The sequence below is a fragment of the Cynocephalus volans genome, chromosome 2 (genome assembly GCF_027409185.1).
Source record: "Cynocephalus volans isolate mCynVol1 chromosome 2, mCynVol1.pri, whole genome shotgun sequence".
NCBI classification, from domain to species: domain Eukaryota; kingdom Metazoa; phylum Chordata; class Mammalia; order Dermoptera; family Cynocephalidae; genus Cynocephalus; species Cynocephalus volans.
Genome location: NC_084461.1, coordinates 68,735,819 through 68,756,148, shown reverse-complemented (window position 1 = coordinate 68,756,148; position 20,330 = coordinate 68,735,819). Strand labels below are relative to the sequence as shown.

At 40.5% G+C, this 20,330-nt stretch overlaps 1 protein-coding gene across 1 annotated transcript in view; it reads left to right on the top strand.

Moving 5' to 3' along the window:
• The first annotated feature begins 468 nt into the window (after positions 1 to 468).
• Positions 469 to 20,330, top strand: part of ACOT12 (acyl-CoA thioesterase 12) — a 41,862-nt gene continuing 22,000 nt past the window's right edge. The window contains exons 1-5 of the mRNA XM_063088132.1: positions 469 to 595; positions 5,729 to 5,798; positions 7,123 to 7,183; positions 14,142 to 14,243; positions 16,992 to 17,127. Of these exons, the coding sequence (XP_062944202.1) occupies positions 469 to 595; positions 5,729 to 5,798; positions 7,123 to 7,183; positions 14,142 to 14,243; positions 16,992 to 17,127 (496 nt within the window). The remainder of the gene's footprint in view (positions 596 to 5,728; positions 5,799 to 7,122; positions 7,184 to 14,141; positions 14,244 to 16,991; positions 17,128 to 20,330) is intronic.

Genomic DNA, 20,330 nt, shown 5'->3' with positions numbered 1-20,330 from the left:
AGAATCACAAGGTGGATTTTGAACCAGGGCTTGGGCAGCGAGTGCCCGCACTGCCTGGCAGTCAACAGCCGGGAAACAAACAAACAAAACATGAGTCAAATACTCTACAACCAGTTCCTACCGCGAAGGCCTGACGTTCCCTGGAGGGCGTTTACTCAATTCTGAACGCCCACCTCTGTCAAGCTCTTCGGATGGCAGCTGGGCTGTGCTTGTCTTCTTAGCACACTCCTGCATGGCCTGGGCCAGGTCGGTGTCCCTGCGCTGACTCGTTCATTCTCCGCGGTGCTCAGAGGGGACCGTGGTGCCTCTTTGCTCGCCCTCCTGGCTCTGCTCCCGGGCGATGCTGCGGCCCCCTCCCCTCACCTCCCGAGCGCCAGGCGGCCGGAGGGCGCGGGGTGGGCGGCGGGGCCGTGCCCTTTGGAGCGGGGGCGGGCCGGGGCTGGGCTGTCGGGCCGGCCCGGGGAGGACATGGCGCGGCCGGCGGCCGGCGGGGTGCTCATGAGCCAGGCGGTGCAGCCGGCGCACGCCGACGCCCGCGGGGAGCTGAGCGCCGGGCAGCTGCTCAAGTGGATCGACAGCACCGCCTGCATGGCGGGTAGGGGACGGGGGTCCGCGAGCTGGGGCTGGCCTGGGAGGGGGGAGCCTGCCGGAGAGAGAAGGAGGGAGGGGACAGCACTCACAGCCAAGGGACGGTGACGACTGGCAGGGGTTCCTTGGGAAGGGCCCAGACCAGTGATTCTGGGTGGGTTGGCTCTTAGGACCCCTTCATCCCATTGAGGGAGGACCCCGGAGAGCTTCGTTTGTGTAAGTTATTTATATCCATATTTAAAAATTTTAAATTAACTGACAGTTACTCTGTACTTTATAGTTATATGACTGTTAGTAGTGTAATAAATAACGAGTAATACTAACATTACTAATATTAAAGGAGCTTTATGATAAAGTTGGTTTGGGAAGCATAGAGAATGCCTGTGTTAAACACTTTATGCTGAGAAGAGGCACCACATAGGCAAGAAACATTACTTAGCCAAGACGTAACCAAATCTGCGGGGTGATACAAAAACTGATTTTTTTGACATCGCTCAACCAGAGTCCCTTACTGAGCAGCACTTCTGTACAGCCACGTTACTATAATAAATAATGATCCCTCTCGTGGACCCATGACTCCCAGGCACTGCTAGGTTCCAAACTATCTTCTCAATATTTAAAAAAAGATTAAACATTTTCACTATCATTTTGGCATTGAACTTCATTTCTGTCAGTGGCCCCATTATTCTTCCAGTCCCTTAAGCCTAGAGGCTTGAAGTCATCTCTGAGTCATTTTCATCCCCATGTCCATTTCTTATTTGAAATCTACCAAACTCACATTTTCTTCTCTATTTTATTTGTTAATGTTTTCAAGTATTCATTCTCTCAGGAGTGGCACCCTACCCATCCAATTGTGCAAGTCAATAATCTAGGAGACATCCTTAATATTTCTCTCTACCTTGCTTTCCCTTCTCCATATTCAATTCACAGACCAAGTCCTATCAATGGTACCTTTTAAAGGAATCTCTTCAATCCAACCACTTTACTACACCTCCACTGCCACCTAGCCCAAGCTACCATCGTCTTTCCTGTGGACTTCGGAAGTGATTTCCAAACTGGTCTTCTACATTCTTTCTGGTATCCTCCCTACACTGCATCGAAAGTACTTTTGAAGATGCAGATCTGATCATGGCACATGTTCTGTTCATCTTCCCCCATTGTTTTCTGTACGAAGGGTAATAAGGGCTCTTTTTTGAGGATGAACAAGTATTTCCTATCAGAAAAAAAAAAAATCTCCCAGAGATAATAACTATAAACGCTGGACAAAACATCAAATAAAAGCGACTTAGGACAACTGAAAGTTGAACAAAAGTAGGCTTGGAATACTTGGAAGTCAACACTTGGAAGAGGAGAATAGTGCTGGCTTACTTTTTATGGTTTTTTTGTTTGTTTGTTTTGTTTTGTTTTTTAATGACTTTAAACCTGAAGGAAAATTCCAGTCAGCTCCCAATAAATTTCTGTTAGAAAACCTGGTCTTGATAGTTTGAGGATCCAAAGAACAGGGTTTGAGGAAAACACAGCTTCTGGAATATGGAGACAAAAATTCCAGAAAGGAGAGAGCCAGAGAGTCAGAGCCCTAAAAGCTATCTATAATCTTTGCCCAGATATCAGGCAAAATCGTGCATACATAAGACATGCTACAAACCTCCTAGCTAAGGCCAAAATAATTGAAAAGACCTGTGCCCACCTCCAAGGAGACAGAGTTTTATAGTTTGAGTTTAGTCAAATTAACTACCTGCTTAAATATAAAACAAGAAAGAAAACCAATACTTCTCAGAGGAACACATCAGAACCCACAGTTGCTACAATGGACCACACACAATGGCTAGGACACAATCCAAAATTACTTGACATACCAAAAAAAAAGAAAGAAAAGAAAAACAACAACAGCAGTGAAACATGATCCATTCTTAAGAGCAAACACAATCAATGGAGACCAATCCCTAGATGACCCTGATCCTAGAATTAAGCTTTATAAATTTTAAAGCAGCTATTATAACTATGCTCAAGGGTATAATGAGAAATATGATCATAAAGAATGGAAAAATAGTAAATATCAGCAGAGAAATAGAAAATATTTTTTAAAAGAGAACCAAATGGATATTCCAGAACTCAAAAATACAATTTTTGGAATAAAGAAATTCACTAGATAGGCTTAAAAGCAGAACGAATATGGCTAAGACAAGAGTAAGTGTAAAGACAGATCAATAGAAATTATCCAATCTTAAGAACAGATAAAAATGAATTTGAAAATGAACAAAGCATCAGAGATTTATGAGGGAAAAAAATAAAACAAACTGAAGATTTTATACACACATAACTGGAGTCCCAAAGAAGGGGAGGGAAAACATGAGTCAAAAGCCAATATTTGAACAAATAATGGCTGAAATTTTCCCCAAAAGGTGAAAGACATACAATTACAAATTCAAAAAGATATTAGAACACAAGCAAGATTAATACAAAGAATACCACACCTAGGCACATCATAGTCAAACTAAGATGAACAGAAAATCTTGAAAGTGGCCAGAGAAAAACACTATGCTCTACATAGGAGAGCAATGATTAGAATGACCACTGACCTTGTCAGAAACCGTGGAGACCAGAAAACAGTGGAGCAATATCTTTAATAATTATTATTATAAAAGCTATCAACCAAGAGCTTCAAGACCCTGAGCATAGTCTGTCCTCGGCCTTCCCTCCAGCCTCATGTCACCCACTCTCCTTCCTGCTTTCTGCATTTTAGCCACAGAGACCTTCATCAGGACCTTTGTAGTCACTCTGCCTCTGCTACACATGCTCTCCCTTCCTCTTCCTCCCCTCCCACCACATCTATTTTACTCCTATTCATTTTATAGATCTCAGCTCAAGCATCCCCTCCACGTGGAAGCCTTTGCTGACACCCCACCTAGATCTGGCACAGACTCTCATAAACTTTGTGTTTTCTTCATAGCACCTAACACATTTTGTTATTATGCATCCATTCAATTAATCTCTGGCTCCTCCACTAGATCCTGAGAACAGGGATCACGGCTGTAATATTTTCAGCACCTTACAGATATGCTGGCACAGCACAGGTGTTCAATCAGTATTAATTGAAGGAATGAATGAATGAAGGTCACCACTGTTTTTATTAATCATCATTTCATGCTTGGATTACAATCACTTAGTCAGCCTGCTACTGTTCCTTAGCTTCTCTGGGTTTCCCCAGGAAATGAGAAATAGCTTTAGGGTTTTCTCACTTTTACAGATATACTATATGAAGGTCAATCGAAATCAAGAAAATCTAAAGTGTGAACATGACTGTTAAGCCCTTGAAGCCTATATTCAGCCAATTACATCTCTGAGCAGTTCCTGGTTGGTCTACCCACGCTTTTCTGAGGGTTTCTATTGTTTCTGTAGTCAAAATCACTATTTAGAAAAATGGACTTCATCTTTCTAAGCCTAAATTTCCTCATTTATAAAATGGAACTAATAATAGTACCAACCTCATGTAATTGACATGAGTAAATACTTAGCTCAGTGTCTAGTCAACATAGTAGATACACAATATATACAATAAAAATTTAATCTTTTATTGGTTACTGCATTTTAGTTATTTAAATCATCCAAAATTGATAAATCATGTTGGTATACAGGCTAACACTTTATTAATAAGAGTAGTTTAACAACTTCAACACCCATTCCCTCATGTTGGGTAACTGGGATGAATGTCTTTTAGGTACTCTTTAGTCAACGTTTTACAGCATATGTTTGCAGGCTTTCAGTCATTCTCTGGAAAATTTAAGCTCTAGAAGAGCACTGACTATGGCTGGATCTCTAACTGCCACTGAGAAGACTGCCTAAAAGATAGGACTGATTCGGCTCAGTGTCTGGAAATCAGGGAGAACTTAACAAATGTTTGATACATTGAATTAAATTGAGCTCACCGTGATCATTTCTAGAGTCTGATACTTCCATATTTCCTTCCTTTCACTGAACTTGAGAGCTGGAAAGCGCCCCCTCCCGCTCCATCATGAACACACAGAGTTCTGCTGTGGTTCAAGTTTTCTGGTAACTTAGTTCATATGATGCCTGTGATTACTTCTAAGAAGTAAAATTAGAATATCCTATTTTCTGCAGAAGTAGATCATAGGGAGGAATGTGTGAAACACTTGCTCTCTAGAGTGTTTTCTCGCCTCTCTTTACCTGAGACTATCAATTAATATATATTGAAGTTATAGTTGTCCATTACACACAAGGAATATAAGTTCAGTATAATTTCCTGATTCTTTCTTTTTCATAATGTGACAACAGGAGTGAAGCCTCCAAAACTAAACTGGGGTTAAAACTGAAAAATCCAATGCAATCTGTTTGGGTTTTAATGGACTGTTTCTCAAAATCAAATTTGGCAGAAGCACATGTCAAAATCTTTCTCAAAGAGAATAAATTGTGATATTTTTATATAAAGCAAAACCAACAATCGAAAAAAGAATTCTGGGCCAGTTAGGTGCACACATGAAACATGGAAATAACCAGACTCCTCCCTAATCTCTCTTCACCCTACTCAGTATTCCAACATTGTTAGCACCTTATTTGTATAAATTAACTAAATACCTACTATGTGGCTGTCTCTATTTCTCTGATGCCCAGAGAAGTTCCTCTCTGATTTGGGGTATCATCTCAGGGTCTCCCACACTTGCTCAGAGCTTTTAGTGCTTTAATATTTTTTTTCAGAGCTTTAATATTTTTAATTGTTTAAGTATATTCAGCTATTGGCTATGGGAAAAATGGATATAGCTTCGATTCTTTGTTTTTAAAACAGAAGAAGAGTAGTACCTGACAAAATATTTAAAGATGGCACCAACTTACTAAAATTGCTATTTAAATAGCTAGATGTGCTGAGTGTTAGTCAAATAAAAGATCATATAAGTTAAAATTTAGGAGAAAGTAGCGTGATTACATGCAGTAGACATGTAACTTATAGAGCAGAGAACCTCTTATTGAGCCAGATGATCCAGAAGTGTGGGCAGCACAGTGGTGCTGTAATGAATGAGGGGATGACTTACTAAAATAAATCCACTTAACTTTTACTCCTTTTCCCTTATGCTGAAATATTCAAACATAACTTCTAACGCGGCACATCTTTACCAATTTTTTGAAGCTGAGAAACATGCTGGGGTTTCCTGTGTTACGGCCTCCGTGGATGACATACAATTCAAGGAGAAAGCGAGGTAAGCAGCATCGCTCCGTCACGTCTTTCTCCTGGGTTTGTTGGTTCATTCTGATGTGTTTTTGTGGCACCTGAGTGTATTCATTTAGAGTCAGTGATCCGGTTTGTTAATAAAAAATAACCTTTGACCCAATATAAATTAGTAAAAAAAGATCATAGGTCTTACTATTAGTGAACACTGTAAGTGTAAATTTACAGCCTCAATTTTGCTGAGAAATAGCTCTCGGCATTAGACGTACTGTGTATAAGACTTGGAAGGCTTTCTATGAGCTGACTCTTAATTGCTCCTTCCTTTATTAAAAGAATAATTATTTATAATAAGTATCTCTACAATGGTAAATTTCATCACTTGGTTGTTGTGTAAACACTAATTCATCTGAATAGAAATAGTATCTTCTTTTAGGAAGTTTGAATACAAAGAAGAGAAAATTATCTTGAGACAGAACAAGCTTGAGAGAAAAGTTTTTTAGTAAGGAAAAGTCTTGGACATTGTAATGGGCTGGCAAAGCATCAGAGAAGGGCAAAGACTGAAGGTGGAAAAAAGGACAGAGCTGACCGAGCAGGCGACGGTGTGGGGTAGGAAAGGGCAGTGGGGGGGGCACCGGGAAAGAAAGAGATTGGGTCTTGAAGAAATCTCTTTCTTCCTCTGAAACACAAGAGCGAGGAGGAGAACTGTGAGAATGTAGTCTGACTTTAATGTTAAGGGAGAAAAATTGAAAGGGCCTATAATGGGCAGACTCGTACCTTCTGCTAAAGTGAAGGGGTCAGAGGTGACTGAAGGGCCTGGACACAGAAGTTTTGGAACAGCTTCAGGTTGGATGATCAGAGTTCCAATAATAGTGGGGAGTGAACAGACCATCCAGCAGCACTGAGGGCCCATGTAAACCTAGTGAAGCTGATCGATTTGCTCGCTTGCTGCTTTGTCTGTTTGTTTATTCATTTATTTGTTAACTAACATTTGAAAATGAACATCAGTTGTATGGATTTGCTTGTGAGTTTGTCTTAACTTCCCTTGAGGAAACAGCTGCTTTATAGTCAAAGTATCTATTGCAGATTTGGAGTGAGACAGATTTGGGGAACACTCTTTGCAAAGGCCTTTTCTGTTTAAGTAAAGGTAGTCAGGTGACATCATAACAGTGCTTTACATTGATCAGCATTTGTTTTTAAGTATTATCTTTTTCTGTTATCATTAACCTGAGTTGTCCATGCCTGAACATTATCAGCATGATAAAGTAGAACTGTTTAAAGGCACATGCATAAAAGTAAATCTTTATGTCTGAAATGAAATGTGCTAGGATACTGAATTTTGTTCTGTTTTTAACTAGAGTTGGACAAGTTATAACCATCCAAGCAAAAGTCACTAGAGCATTCAGCACAAGCATGGAGGTAAGAGGCACTCTTTCCCATCTCTTCATTGTTTACAGAGGGCAGAGGAGGAGCCCTAGGATAATATCTGGAGTTAATGAGATTCTGAATCTCAGAAGGCCCTTGACTCTGTAGTCAGACTCACAGGTAAATAATGAGGAGCAGGTGTTTCCCAGTCAACCCTGCAACTGTGATACAATGCACTGTGTTACCTAGAAAGATACACAGAAAGTAAACCCACAAGGGACACAGGCACTCTCTTGGTTCTTTGCCATGTGGGTTTTGCTCCTTAATTATTCTGACTCTACTAATATTCTAACGCTACTTGTTTTTCATCTCCTCACCACCCTTTCCCCCATCTCCCCAGCCCCCGGTGGAAATTAGCCCAATAATTAACTAGTTTTTGAAAAGCAGAGTAACTGGTCTTTAGTAAGAAAAAAAGCAAGTTAAGAAGATTTATCTTCTGCATCCACTTGGTTTTCTTTTTGAATACAACATTCTCAAGAGGATTTGAAGTCTCTAGGTTGAACTAGCAGGGAAGGAGTTGCTGGATCTCATGTGGCAACTTCTAGGCTGGTCAGTAGCACAAAAGACATGTAGGAACTTGTATTCATTTCCTAGGGCTGCCATAACAACGTACCACAAACTGCATAGCTTCAACAACACAATGTATTGCCTCACAGTTCTGGAGGCTGGAAGTCTGGAGTCAAGGTGTTGGCAGGGCTGATTCCTTGTGAGGGCTGTGAGGGAGAGTCTCTTCCAGGCCTCTTTTCCACCTTCTGGTGGTTTTCTGCAATGTCTGGCACTTCTTGGCTTTTGCTGCATTACCCAATCTCTTGCCTTCATCTCCACATGTGTTCTCCCAGCATGCGTGTCTGTGTCCAAATCTCCCCTTTTTATTACAATGTCAGTCATATTGGACCCGGGGCCCACCTTCCTGTGGTATGGCCTCATCTGAACTAGTAAATTCTGCAATGATCCTATTTCCAAATAAATCCACATTCTGAAGCACAGGGGGTTAGGACTTCAACATATGAATTTGCAGGACACAGTTCAGCCTATAATAAAACTATTTTGGCAATAACCATGCCTATGGTGATGGCTTTACCCTGATGTAGTCACTTTCTGCCAAATAAACACCTGAAGAAAGCAGAAAGGAAATCCTTGTGAAAAAGCTGAGCTCTGTCAGTGACAGTCCTGACAGTGCTTCCAGACCCTGATTTCTCAAATGTGGGGCTCTTGACCTTTGCCACACAGTAGCTCTTGGCTTGGTCTGTCTCCTGAGGGACACTCTCTCTCCTTTACAGTCAGCCCAAACTTAGATGAAAGGTCCTCTTTTTTCCTTTTCCTCCTATTCCTTGAGCCAGACTAGAATTTCTAAAGGAAGTTTGACAAGAAGCAAAGAAAAAAATTAATAAATAAAAACTGTGAGTTTGAAAGCACAGATTTCTGGTCCTAAGGAAAGTAAATCCGAACCTCAACTGGCTTGCCTCTGCTAATTGCTTGAGCGGAAATAAAGGACTGACTTCACTCTGAATCCAAAGCATGCAGGAACCCTGCTCTGTGTCAGCCCCACCTCGGGGGATTCTCTGATTCCTCTGTTAATAAGTCTTTTCCCTCCTGCAGGGGTATGTGATGTCTCACCAGATAATAACGGTCCATTTACAGTAACAGTACATTATGTCAGGGTGGGGTTTTTGGTCCTTAGAATATGTTTTTTATTTTTATTTTCATTTTTTGGCAGCTGGCTGGTATGGGGATCCCAACCCATGACCTTCATGTTAATAACACTGTGCTCTAACCAACTGAGCTAACCGGCCAGCCTAGAATATGTTTTTAAAAATTAGTTTTATTGAGATATAATTTACAACATTACAATGATCCCCTTTTAATATTCATTTTGATGAGCTCTGACACAGTTACACGGTTGGACTACCACCATTGTAAAAGAGAGAAAGCGCTCCGTTCACCACACAAATTTCCTTCGGGCCCCCTCACCATCAGCCAGCTCCCTCAGGCCCCAGCCCTCGACAGCCTCTCATCTACTTACTTGAGGCTTATTGAATTTTGTATAAATGAAATCATACAGTAGATGTAATAATTTTTGTCTAGTTTTTTTTCACTTAGCTTGATGTTTTTTATTTCTGCTATTTATTACCGTTCTTCTGTTTATTTGGTGTTGAATTTCCTTTCTTTTTTTTAGCGTCTTAGAGAAGAAGCTAGGAAATTGACTAAATTTCTCTCTTTTTCAAGTATAAGCGTTTAAAGCCATAAATTTTCTTCAGAGAATTAGGTTTCCCTGCATCAAAATATGTTCTCATTTCCCTTGTGAATTCTTCCTTGACCTCCGGACTATCTAGATGTGCGTGATTTAACTGCCAAATCTTTGATGACTCCCCAGACACCTTTATGTTATTGATTTCTAATTTAATTTTCTGCGGGAAGAAAATATAATTTATATAATTTTGATTATTTTAAATTTACTGAGACTTGTTTTATGACCCAGAATATGGACTATCTTGGTGAGTGTTCCATATGTACTTGAAAAGACTGTGTATTCTGCTTATGTATTCTGTGTATTATGGTGAGTAAAGTTTTCTATAGATGTCAATTAGCCAAATTTGGTTCGTAGCATGTTCAGGTCTTCTCTATTCTTACTGATTTTTTGGTCTTCTTACTCTGTCAGTTACTGAAGGGAGTAAGGAGGAGGTGTCCAACTATAATTATAGACTTGTATATCTTTCCTTTCAACTCTATCAGTATTTGCTTCATGTGTTTGGAAGCTCTGTTATTAGATATAAACACATTTAAAATTATTAAGTCTTCTTGATGACTTGACACTGTTATCATTATGAAATTTACCTTTTTATCTATGTGTTTTGTTTTGAAATCTACTTTGTCTGCATTAATTTAGCCACACCAGCTTTCTTTTGATTAGTGTTCACATTATTTATTCCCATTCTTTTTCTTTTAACCTGTCTTTATTTGTATACTTGAGTGGGTTTCTTACAGACGGTGTATGTTTAGATGTTGTTTTTTATCTGGTCTACAATCTCTGCTTTCAAACTGAAGTGTTTAAACTACTTACATTTAATGTAAGTATCTATCAGTTCAAATCTATCATCTGGCTATTTGTTTTCTATTTATCCCTTTCTGTTCATTTTTCCTGTTCCCTCATCTTTTCCTGTATTTTTTAGAGTGAGTGGAGTAATTTTTAGTAATCCATTTTATGTCTGCTATTGCTGTTTTAACCATATATACTTGTTTTGGTGTTTCTTTAGTGTTTGTTATGGAGTTTACAATATGCATACATAACTCATCTGAGTCTGCCTTCAAATAATATTATACCCCTTTACATACGGTGTAATAATCTTACATTATACTTCCCTTCCCATGTCCTACGCTTTGTGATATTATTGTCATACCTTTTACCTGTTAAAAGGTTAACCTGTTTTACATGTTATAAACCCCACAATACGTTGTTATTTTTGCTTTAAATCATCTTTTAAAAAGACTAAAAATGAGAAAAATATATTTTATATCTACCCAGATACTTGCCATTTCTGGTACTCTTCATTCCTCTGAGTATCTCCAAACTTTCACCTGTCTGAATCATTTTCCTTCTGTCTGAAGATATTCCTTGTCATTTCCTGTAGTATAAATCTGCTGGTAATGAATTTTTTCAACTTTTGTTTGTGTGAAAATGTCTTTGTTTCTCCTTCATGTTTGAAAGATATTTTTATTAGATATGGAATTGTAGCTTGACAGTGTTCTACCTTCCCCTCTCCTGACCCACACAGTACTTATTTATTTATTTATTTATTTATTTATTTATTCATTTATTATATATTTTTTTTAGTGGCTCAAAGCAATAAACATGTATTATGTTGTACAGGTTCTGAGAGTCAGGAGTCTGGAAGCAGCTTACCTGGGTGATCCCAAGACTATCATGAGGTTACACTCAGGTTACTGGAGGGGGCTGCGGTCATCTGAAGGCTTGACTGGGGCTGGAGAATCCACATTCAAGCTCATTCACATGGCTTTTGGCAGGAAGTTCCAACTGAAGTTCCTCACTATGTCGGCCTCCTTTAGGGCTACTCTCAACATAACAGCTGGCTTCCCAGACTAATTTTAACTGATGAAGAAGGTGCATTGCCCTTTACTCCTGTAGCTCAGATTCTTTGCTGTGCTCAATACACACCTGCAATGAAGAAGTCAATATTAGCATAATATGCACATTCTGGTATTTCAGTTGGACATAAAATTTCTTGTTGTTCCACATAGTACTTTAAAGAGATGTCTTCATTATCTTCTGGCCTGCATAGTTCTCTGAGAAGTCTTCTGTTATTCTTGTCTTTACTCTTTTTAACATGGTATGTATTCTTTTTCTTTGACTGTTTTTAATAGTTTTTTGTTACTGGTTTTCAGCAACTATAGTATGATGTGCCTTGTGATTTTTTTTCACATTTAGTCTGCTTGGGGTTTTTTGAGCTACTGGATCCATGGATTTATAGTTTCTAATAAATTTGGGATTTTTTTCAACTGATATATCATCAAACATTTTCTCTAAACTCTGTGATCTTTCTTCTTTTGGATTTTGGAATTTTAGACTGTTTTTAAATGTCCCACAGGTCACTGATAGTCTGGTCCTTTTTATTGAGTCTTTTTTTCTGTCCATGCTACATTTTATACAGCTTCTTTCATTTTCTTCAGTGTCACTAATCCTTTTTTCTGTAGTATCTAATCTCATTTTAATCTTACCTGGTGTAGTTTTATTTCAGATATTATATTTTTCATCTCAGAAAGTCCCATTTGAGTATTTTTTTATATTTTTATTTTTCTCTTCATTATGTTCTCTTTTTTTCTATTTTATGAGTCAGAAAACTGTGGACCAGCTATCTGTTTTTATAAAGAAAGTTTATCGGAACACAGCTACACACATTCACGTATGTTTTTCCTATGCTGCCGCCACACTATATTGACAGAGTTGAGTAGTTGTGAGAGAGTCCATATGGCCACGAAGCTTAAAATATTTACTATCTAGACTTGCTCTTTGAGAAGATATTTGCTGACTCCTGTTGGACATTCTTGAGCTCATGTTGCACGTATATAATTGCTGTTTTAATGTACTTATCGTTAATTTCATCGTTTCTGTCATTTGTTGTTCTATTTCTATTATCTTGCACCTAATAATTTTCTTATGTCTAATAATTTTTTTATTGGACGAAATAAAAAAATTCACATTGTGAATTTTACATTCTTTAGTGCTGGTTTTTGTTATATTTCTTTAAACAACGTGTCAGACTTTTTCCTTGCAAGAAGATGTTGTTACTTGCAGATTAGTTTGAGCCTTTAAAGATCCATTTCTAGCTCTTCTGTCACAGATCCAGAATAGACTTTACTCTAGATCTAATTTAGTCCCTCTTCCAATTAGTGTTTTCTATGGTACTATGAATGTGCTGTGTATTCAGTGGGGTCTGGCTAGAGAGAACTCAAAAGATTTCCAGCTGTGTGAGCTCCTTGAATTGTCCATGTCACAGCTTCCCAGTAATTGTTCCTCAGAAGCTGTCCTTGTCTGACCTTGTAAGGTTTCACCCTATGCATGCGCAGATTGGTATCAACCCAGAGACTCAAGTGGGCTCCTATGCATGTTTCTGGAATTCTTTCTTTTTGTAGCTCTCTTTTCTCTGATACTCTGCCCCACACATTTCAGCTGCTTTGATCTCCTTTATTGCTGGTTCTTCAGTTCAGCAAAATTAGGTTTCCCCTCTCTGACCATACTTCGGAATGAAATTCCCTCTGGCATATGTTTTTGAGACATTTTGTCATCACACATAACTAAGTTAACTGTTTTAATAGAAGACAGTATTCAGAACTTGCTTTGTCTTTACTCTTAGATATTTTATTTTATTTTTCATTTGCCTATTTCTTTTAAAGTGGAAAGCTGTGTGGGGTTGAGGGTTGTAGGGGACTGGGAATAGATGATTTAAATTTGGTTAATCACTATCTAGTTAATTTAGGATGTACCATACAAATGCTAATTTGTACTTATAAATTAAGTGGCTTAAAATGAATCATGGATTATTGATTATATTTTGTACATGATGTGCATGGTGAAGATGTAGATACAGATATTCTTTATGGTTGATAACAGAGTGCTGAACAAACATGACTGAGGTTGTCCATTATTCCAAGAAGATAATATTACTTATCTGAATTTGTGGGGAAAGGGTTTATTAGCCAACAACCTAAGGACAAGTTCCAGAGTTTACCAACACTTCTGCAGAGCGCAGTCCGGAGGAGCTGAGCCTCAGAGTTCTTCACACAGGGGAAATCCAGCCCACTGTAGTATCACCACAAAGTGTCTCAGCCACCTTCTTACTACTAAAGAGTAAAACAAGGAAACAAAGCTGCAGATAACATGATGCAATTCTGTCCATGTTATCTTGGTTATAAAACTCAGAGACCAGAGGTTGAAAGAAGCTATGGAATATCTCTCTTATGGGCTATCTGGCAGTCATTAATACCTTGTTTTCAAAAGCATATTTATTAATAATAGAATTAGAAAATGCTTATCCCGTAATTCCAAATTATAAAAAATTAGAATATAAAATTATCAATACAATATATAATCTTACGTGTGTATACACACACAGAGATATACACATACATATACATTTCATATATATATATATACACATTTTTTAAAAAACTGCAAGAAAATTCACCTAAAGGTTAATAAGTATTTTAAAATTTTCCGTGGTTAATATATATTTTCTCTAGTCAGAAAAAAAGTTATTTGTCCAATTTTATAGAACATCATTGAAAGAACGGTATTGCTTAAAAATAAAGATGCTAGTTTCATTTTAAAAACAAAAGACAGGAATGATGAAGTGCATAACTGAATTTTGAATGCTGTCATCTAATCTGTTATCTGGATGACTGAAATTTCATTTATTTATTTTTCTTTTCCTTTTAGATCAGTATCAAGGTCACAGTACAGGACGTGTTCACTGGCATGGAGAAACTTGTTAGTGTGGCTTTCTCTACATTTGTAGCCAAACCTGTCGGAAAAGAAAAGGTAAATTTTCTGTGTGGAGAAGCATCTAGTATGTACCTCAAAAACATAATAATTGCAGCAAAATTACTACAGAAGAGAGACATTTCTTCTCACCATGAGATGTATTTTCCCAAGATCAGTTATTCACCAATATTTATCATAAAAGTTATTCTGTGGTAACATCATAGTATTAGTACCTCGTAGAAAAGTATCTTAAAGAAAAGGAAATGTAGCCAGTTTGTGAAAGAGGAAAATCACTGTGTTTTAAATGATCCGAAGGTCACATCAGTTTCTCAAAAATATTGCTTACTGGTTTAGTTCTTTTCTTTTGTAGTTATATAACACAAAATCGAGTTAAAATTTTTTTTAAAAAGCAGGAGCAATTTAGCAAGCAGCTGCATGTTATGGTCCAATCATTTTTTTTATACCTGATAGAAAAATGTCAAAGTTGCTGAGTTATTGAAGTTTAAAAATAAGCTTTAGGGCATCTGGGGTAAAAACACCCTCACAAGCAACACGTGGGCCTGGTACGTGTGCCCAGCAGGCCTGCCTGGACATGGGCCCGGGCATCTCCCATGTAGGCTGCTTGGCATTTCTTGGCATTCTTTGGGTCCTCTAGGGTCGGGTGCCTGGGGGAAGGGCCCCCATTTAGTCTAAGCATTTTTAAAATGTAATAACTTGATTTAGAATTTAAGTCTTTCATTGCAAGGATTACTCCACATCTCAGTGGCTTCTCCTGCTCCACTTCGAAGCATCGAGGAATACTTATTCTGACAACGTGTTCTTCCTCAGGCTGCCTCCAGCTTTACAGCCAGGACAAAACCATGCTTTCACCATACCCAACAAAGGTGGCAGCAGAGCCGCACCCACCAGCTACTCCTCACAGGGATGGGCTGGGGCTGAGGCAGCCCACCAAGGTACCAGGGTGGCAGCTGTCCCTGCAGAGTTTTGTACCCTAGGGCACTTCACCCACTCTAGGCCCAACATTACATGGGCTGCAAGGCAAATTCATAGTGCCCATGGGTGTTGCTTTAAAAATGCAGCTTTTGGGGCCTTATCTCTGACCTACTGAATTAGAATCATTAGCGCAGAAACTTGGGATTCTATGTTCACCAAAATGTAACACATTGAGAAGATCTGGACAACCATTCTGTTTTTCCTGGAATCTTTCCAAATCTGTAAACGTTTGGGAATGAGAGAGTATGGGGGTGAACACAGAGTTCGTGTATTTGACAGCAAGGACAGAAGGAGGACACCTTGCCATCCCATCCCCGCACATGGAAGAGAACAGGAGGGCCATCACGTTCCCCCTCCAGCCTCAGACTTCTCTCTCTGACTTCAGGGACTTGAGTATAATTGTCACACGTCAGTCCAGTCTCTGCTGAGACTGAAGCACTGGTTTCTGATAGCAGGAAGTCAGATACCTTGCAGTGCTGCCGTTAATTGCTTGGCTCAGATGACCTTAACTGTAAGGCACCTTTCCCAGACTAACTTATTTTCCCATTGGTAACATTCTTGTCATGAAGAGAGCCATGAAAAATCAGTGATTTGGTTTGAACCAGGAGGACTACGTGTATCTCTGTCCAAAGTCAGTTTATTCCATGATGAGACTGGTAATGATTAACTAGACCTAGTTCAGCAGTCGCACAGGCCAGATCATTGAAAGGACTCACAAGGCTCCATAGCACATGCTCATGCAAGCCCTCAACGAGCTCCAGGAGATGGCCTAGCAGGAGAAACAAAGCACAGGGTAATGTCAGAGGGGTTCAAAGCTTTTAGGTGTAGCTAGTTCTCAGGCTCCTTTCCAGTCGCACAAGATGTACTTTGCAGAGTAGGAATCACCAAGATATACACTGGGTATCATGGTTTCAGGAGAACCCAGGCACAACTTTACCAAGTGGTCTTTTATACCCTGCTCTTCACCCATCTAAAACAAGGCTGTGTAAAGAGTCGAACCGGCGCAAGCCATCAGTCTACACATTCTTTAAAAAATTAGACAAGATAGTCCAGAGGAGTTTGAGACTTTAAGCAGCATATTACAAGTCATAAGCCTATTTCATCCTTGTCCTGGCTACGGGTCTGTACTGGACTTTAGGTGTCCTGGAAATAAGCATAAAGCTGCCCCTGTTAAGCTGCAAGGTGGCCCTTACATATAGGGGGTCAGCAAGATGGGCATTTATGGAGGAGCTGGAGCTCTTGGTTCTGTTGCACTGCATTTCCAGGTTTCTGGAGGTCAGTTAAAGCTTTCTTCTGACATATTGATTCTTTCAGTTTGCTGTTTATGTAATGTTTTGACCACATGATGAAATTTCCAAATTGGAAATTGGAAATTCTCTTGGTACAAGATAGAGCTTTCTCCAAAACATCTCTATTCCCGCCCTTTGATATATTAATTTTGCAAAAGATAGAAAACATTCTTTGACAAGAATTTAGTGGAGTCAAAGTCCCTCTTCTCATTCATCAATTTGAACAATTTTTTTTTTGTAGTTCTGTTGAAAAAAATTTAAATCAGGGAAAATAAACAAGGGAAGCTTTTTAAAGCACATATTTTATTGTATGAAGAAATAATTAAGCCTATATTGATTATTTTTAGTTTAAAAAATATTTCAAGAAAAAATTGAGCCAAAATATGTTTAGTGAAAACTCCCATAATTGCTCTATTTACTTGAGTTAGAAAACTATGTAGCGTATCATTTCTCTTTGCAAAATTCATGTTGTGTTTTTATAATTTAACAAGGCAATGAAAGATAAATATTTTTCTTTCTCTAGATTCATTTAAAACCGGTCACACTTCTAACTGAAAAAGATCATATGGAACATAATCTGGCTTCAGAGAGAAGGAAAGTTCGATTACAGCATGAAGATACCTTTAACAATTTAATGAAGGAAAGTAGCAAGTTTTATGGTCAGTCAATCTACTTATAGGAACTTTAATTAATGACTGTGATAAGCCAAAGAGTCCTTTCTTAGAGCACACTGATTTTCACCTTATTAGTACAATTCAGTTCTAGTGATGCTCGATATCTCTTCCAACAAACCCAGTGGCTGGAGCGGGAAGGGACTGGCCATTCGGAAGATGACAGCGGACATCTGAGACCTCTTTAAGTTAGAGATCTCCAAGGGAGGAGGTGGGACATGGGGGGCCAGGCAGTTGTTACAGTAAGTGTGTGCTAAGGAATGATGGGTGAATGAAGGAGCAATGACAGTGCCAGTCACTGACATGGTGCTTCACGGTTCACTGACCGGGTTCTCACCCATGATTTCAGGAGCTGCACACAAGCTCAACAGAGGAGACAGCTTCCCTCTGGGCAGGGAAGAAGCTTGCTAAAGGTCATAGGGGATAGGAATGGAAGCAATAAGGTTCTGCTCCTGTTTCCCTGTGCTTTCCACAATGACACTGGGTTTTGTGAGCAGATGTTCTTAATTCTCTGGCAGTGATTTCCTGGGCTCTTTGAGGCCTCGAAGACAAGGCAGGACCCCTTGTCCCTCCCCTCCCCTCCCCTCCCCTCCCCTCCCCTCCCCTCCCCTCCCCTCCCCTCCCCTCCCCTCCCCTCCCCTCCCCTCCCCTCCCCTCCCCTCCCCTCCCCTCCCCTCCCCTCCCCTCCCCTCCCCTCCCCTCCCCTCTCCTCCCCTCCCCTCCTTTCCCCTCCCCTCCTTTTTTGTCTGACCCCATCTTTGGATGACAGTGAGGCGCTCGCACAGAGGAATCCAAGACCAACGTTGGTTTTATGGCTCTTTTAATAGTTGACAGCTCTTTTAGTGTTACAGCTCTTTCTGGTGTTACAGCTCTTTATTGCCTGCAAGCAAGGAGAGCACCAGCATTAGGCTAATGTCTCCCCAAATGAAGAAAATGAGCAGCCTTATATAGCCAGAACTTCCCACCCAAAACCAACCGAGTTCTCATTCAGGTCCTCTTATGCAAATGAGGGATGCAAGTTTGTTAATTCGGATTGGTTGGTAATGTGACATAGCTCATTGGTCAGTTCTGGAGCCAAATTTGCATCTGGCCCTTAGGGTGACGCAAAACCGCTGTTATCTTTCATTAGCACATGGGTGCAGCAGGCAAGCTAGGTTACGGAAGCCAGAGTTCGTGGTTGAGACTGTCAAGCATAAAACTCCTAACACAATTCCTCTAGCAGAAGGGGACAGGTTTAAAAATCAGAAAAATGCTCGGGGTTGTCTATTTCATTTAAAAAATAAACAAAGAGTTTACAAAAGCCAAGTCAAACGAGTTATGCTGCCAATACATAAAACGGCTCTTATATCTAAACGAAGTCAGGATGGTCACCCATCAAAAGTGGAGAGTTGGGGAGGGGAAGACGGGGGGTGAACCAGTCTGTGCCCCTCGCACTCTCAAAGAAGGTCCAGCTCCCCTTGGCTCTGAGGGAAGGCTCAGGAAGAAGAGGAAGGATGGGAGAGGACAAGCCCGGTCAGAATGAGACGTGGAAGAAGAGGAGGAGAAAGAGCACACACAACGGCCAGAGGAGAGCCCAAGCAGAAGCCAGGGCGGCAGAAGCGTGGAGGCTTCATTCTGCCCACACAGCACCATCCAGGCCTGGGGCAGCCCCACAGGAGACCTTTGGGGTGGAGAAGGTTTCTACTCATTGCTGACCTTTTACAGGGCAATACCCATTGCCAAGTTATTTTTAAGGAATTGAAGACTTCAGCATTAAATTACTATGGTGAGAAGAGTCTCCTTTTATGAAGATGGTCTCTGTACCGAAATATGCTTTAAATGCATTTTGCTCAAGTAATGAATTACCTGAACCGTGAGAACAGCCCTGAGGCACGCTAGACAATCATTAATAAAAGAAAATTTAAAAAGGCAATCAACCCCAAATGCACCTTGCTGTCTACTTACTCCTAAAATATCAGGGAAGAAATAAAATGACAGATAAAATATGAACGGCCAAACCCTTACTACATATGTTTAAACATACATAGATCCCTTAGGAAGTCTTAAGAAGACTCAAGCATTGAACATGGTTATTAATAAGTATGTGCAGTTACCTTGGTCTCACTGACCTTCCTCTCTGCACAATTATGTCTTTGAAAAAGCCTTCTGTCCTTATTAAAATCACACTACCTGAGTTTGTTAGAAGAAAGTAGAAATAAGCCACTACACAACCAGAAGTCTGGTCGGTAATGTCAGAAAACAGTTCTTTGGAAATCTGTGCATATGAATCCAGAGATCCTTACAAGAATTTGTTTCTACCCTCTCCACATCATCCTTCATCTGAATCACATGTCGCGGGGATTATTCTCCACCCTCTTCACCTGAAACTCTCCAGAGCAAGCTGCTGCCACTAGGAAGTGACCCTGTGCTGAGTGTGGTGTGACAGGCTTGGCTGGTGCTGCTGGATGGATTATGAACTCGTATGTGATCATGGAGAGGGTCGTTTACAGTCATATAAGTGGACGGGCCCCTTCCCGCTCAGCAGGGAGGAAGGAAAGGCTACTACACGGACTGCTTAAGGATGTGTAAAATGCCTACCACGTGCCAGGGACATGTGTGGCACTAGAGGGACAAAGATGAAAAACGCAGGATGATTGCTCTTGAGAAACTTGTAGTTTGGTGCTGGAGGCAGACACATTAATAGTTTGAAAATAATAGAGTGAGCAGAGAGGTGTAGGCTCCAAGCACGGCGGGAGCCCAGAGAGGGGGCCCTTGGAGGGTGCAGGGAAGAGCCGCGGGGGCAGGGGCTGTGCGCGAGGAAGGCCCAGTGACGCCACCAGCGAGCGGCGCCCACAGACCCAGCGCGGGAGGGTGACCCGAGCGCGAATTCAGGCGGCAAGGCGGCAGGAGATGGATGAGACGGCACTGTCACCGGGGCTCGCCACGCATGCTAGGAAGTTTGACCTTTCCTCTGTCCTTGATGCAAAGCCCTGAAGGATTGGGGGCAGGGTGGTAGCACGATTAGGTTTGTACTTACTGTGGTCACTCTACGTAGAGGAAGGACACCAGGCAAGAGGTGAGGAGTGGCTGAACCAGGCAGTGACAGTGGGAAGAGAGAAGAGGGGAAGAGTTAAAAGATACACAAGAGGTAGAAGCAACCGAATAAGTCACCGGTCAGACGTGGACAGCTGGGTGAGGAAGACGGAGGAGCG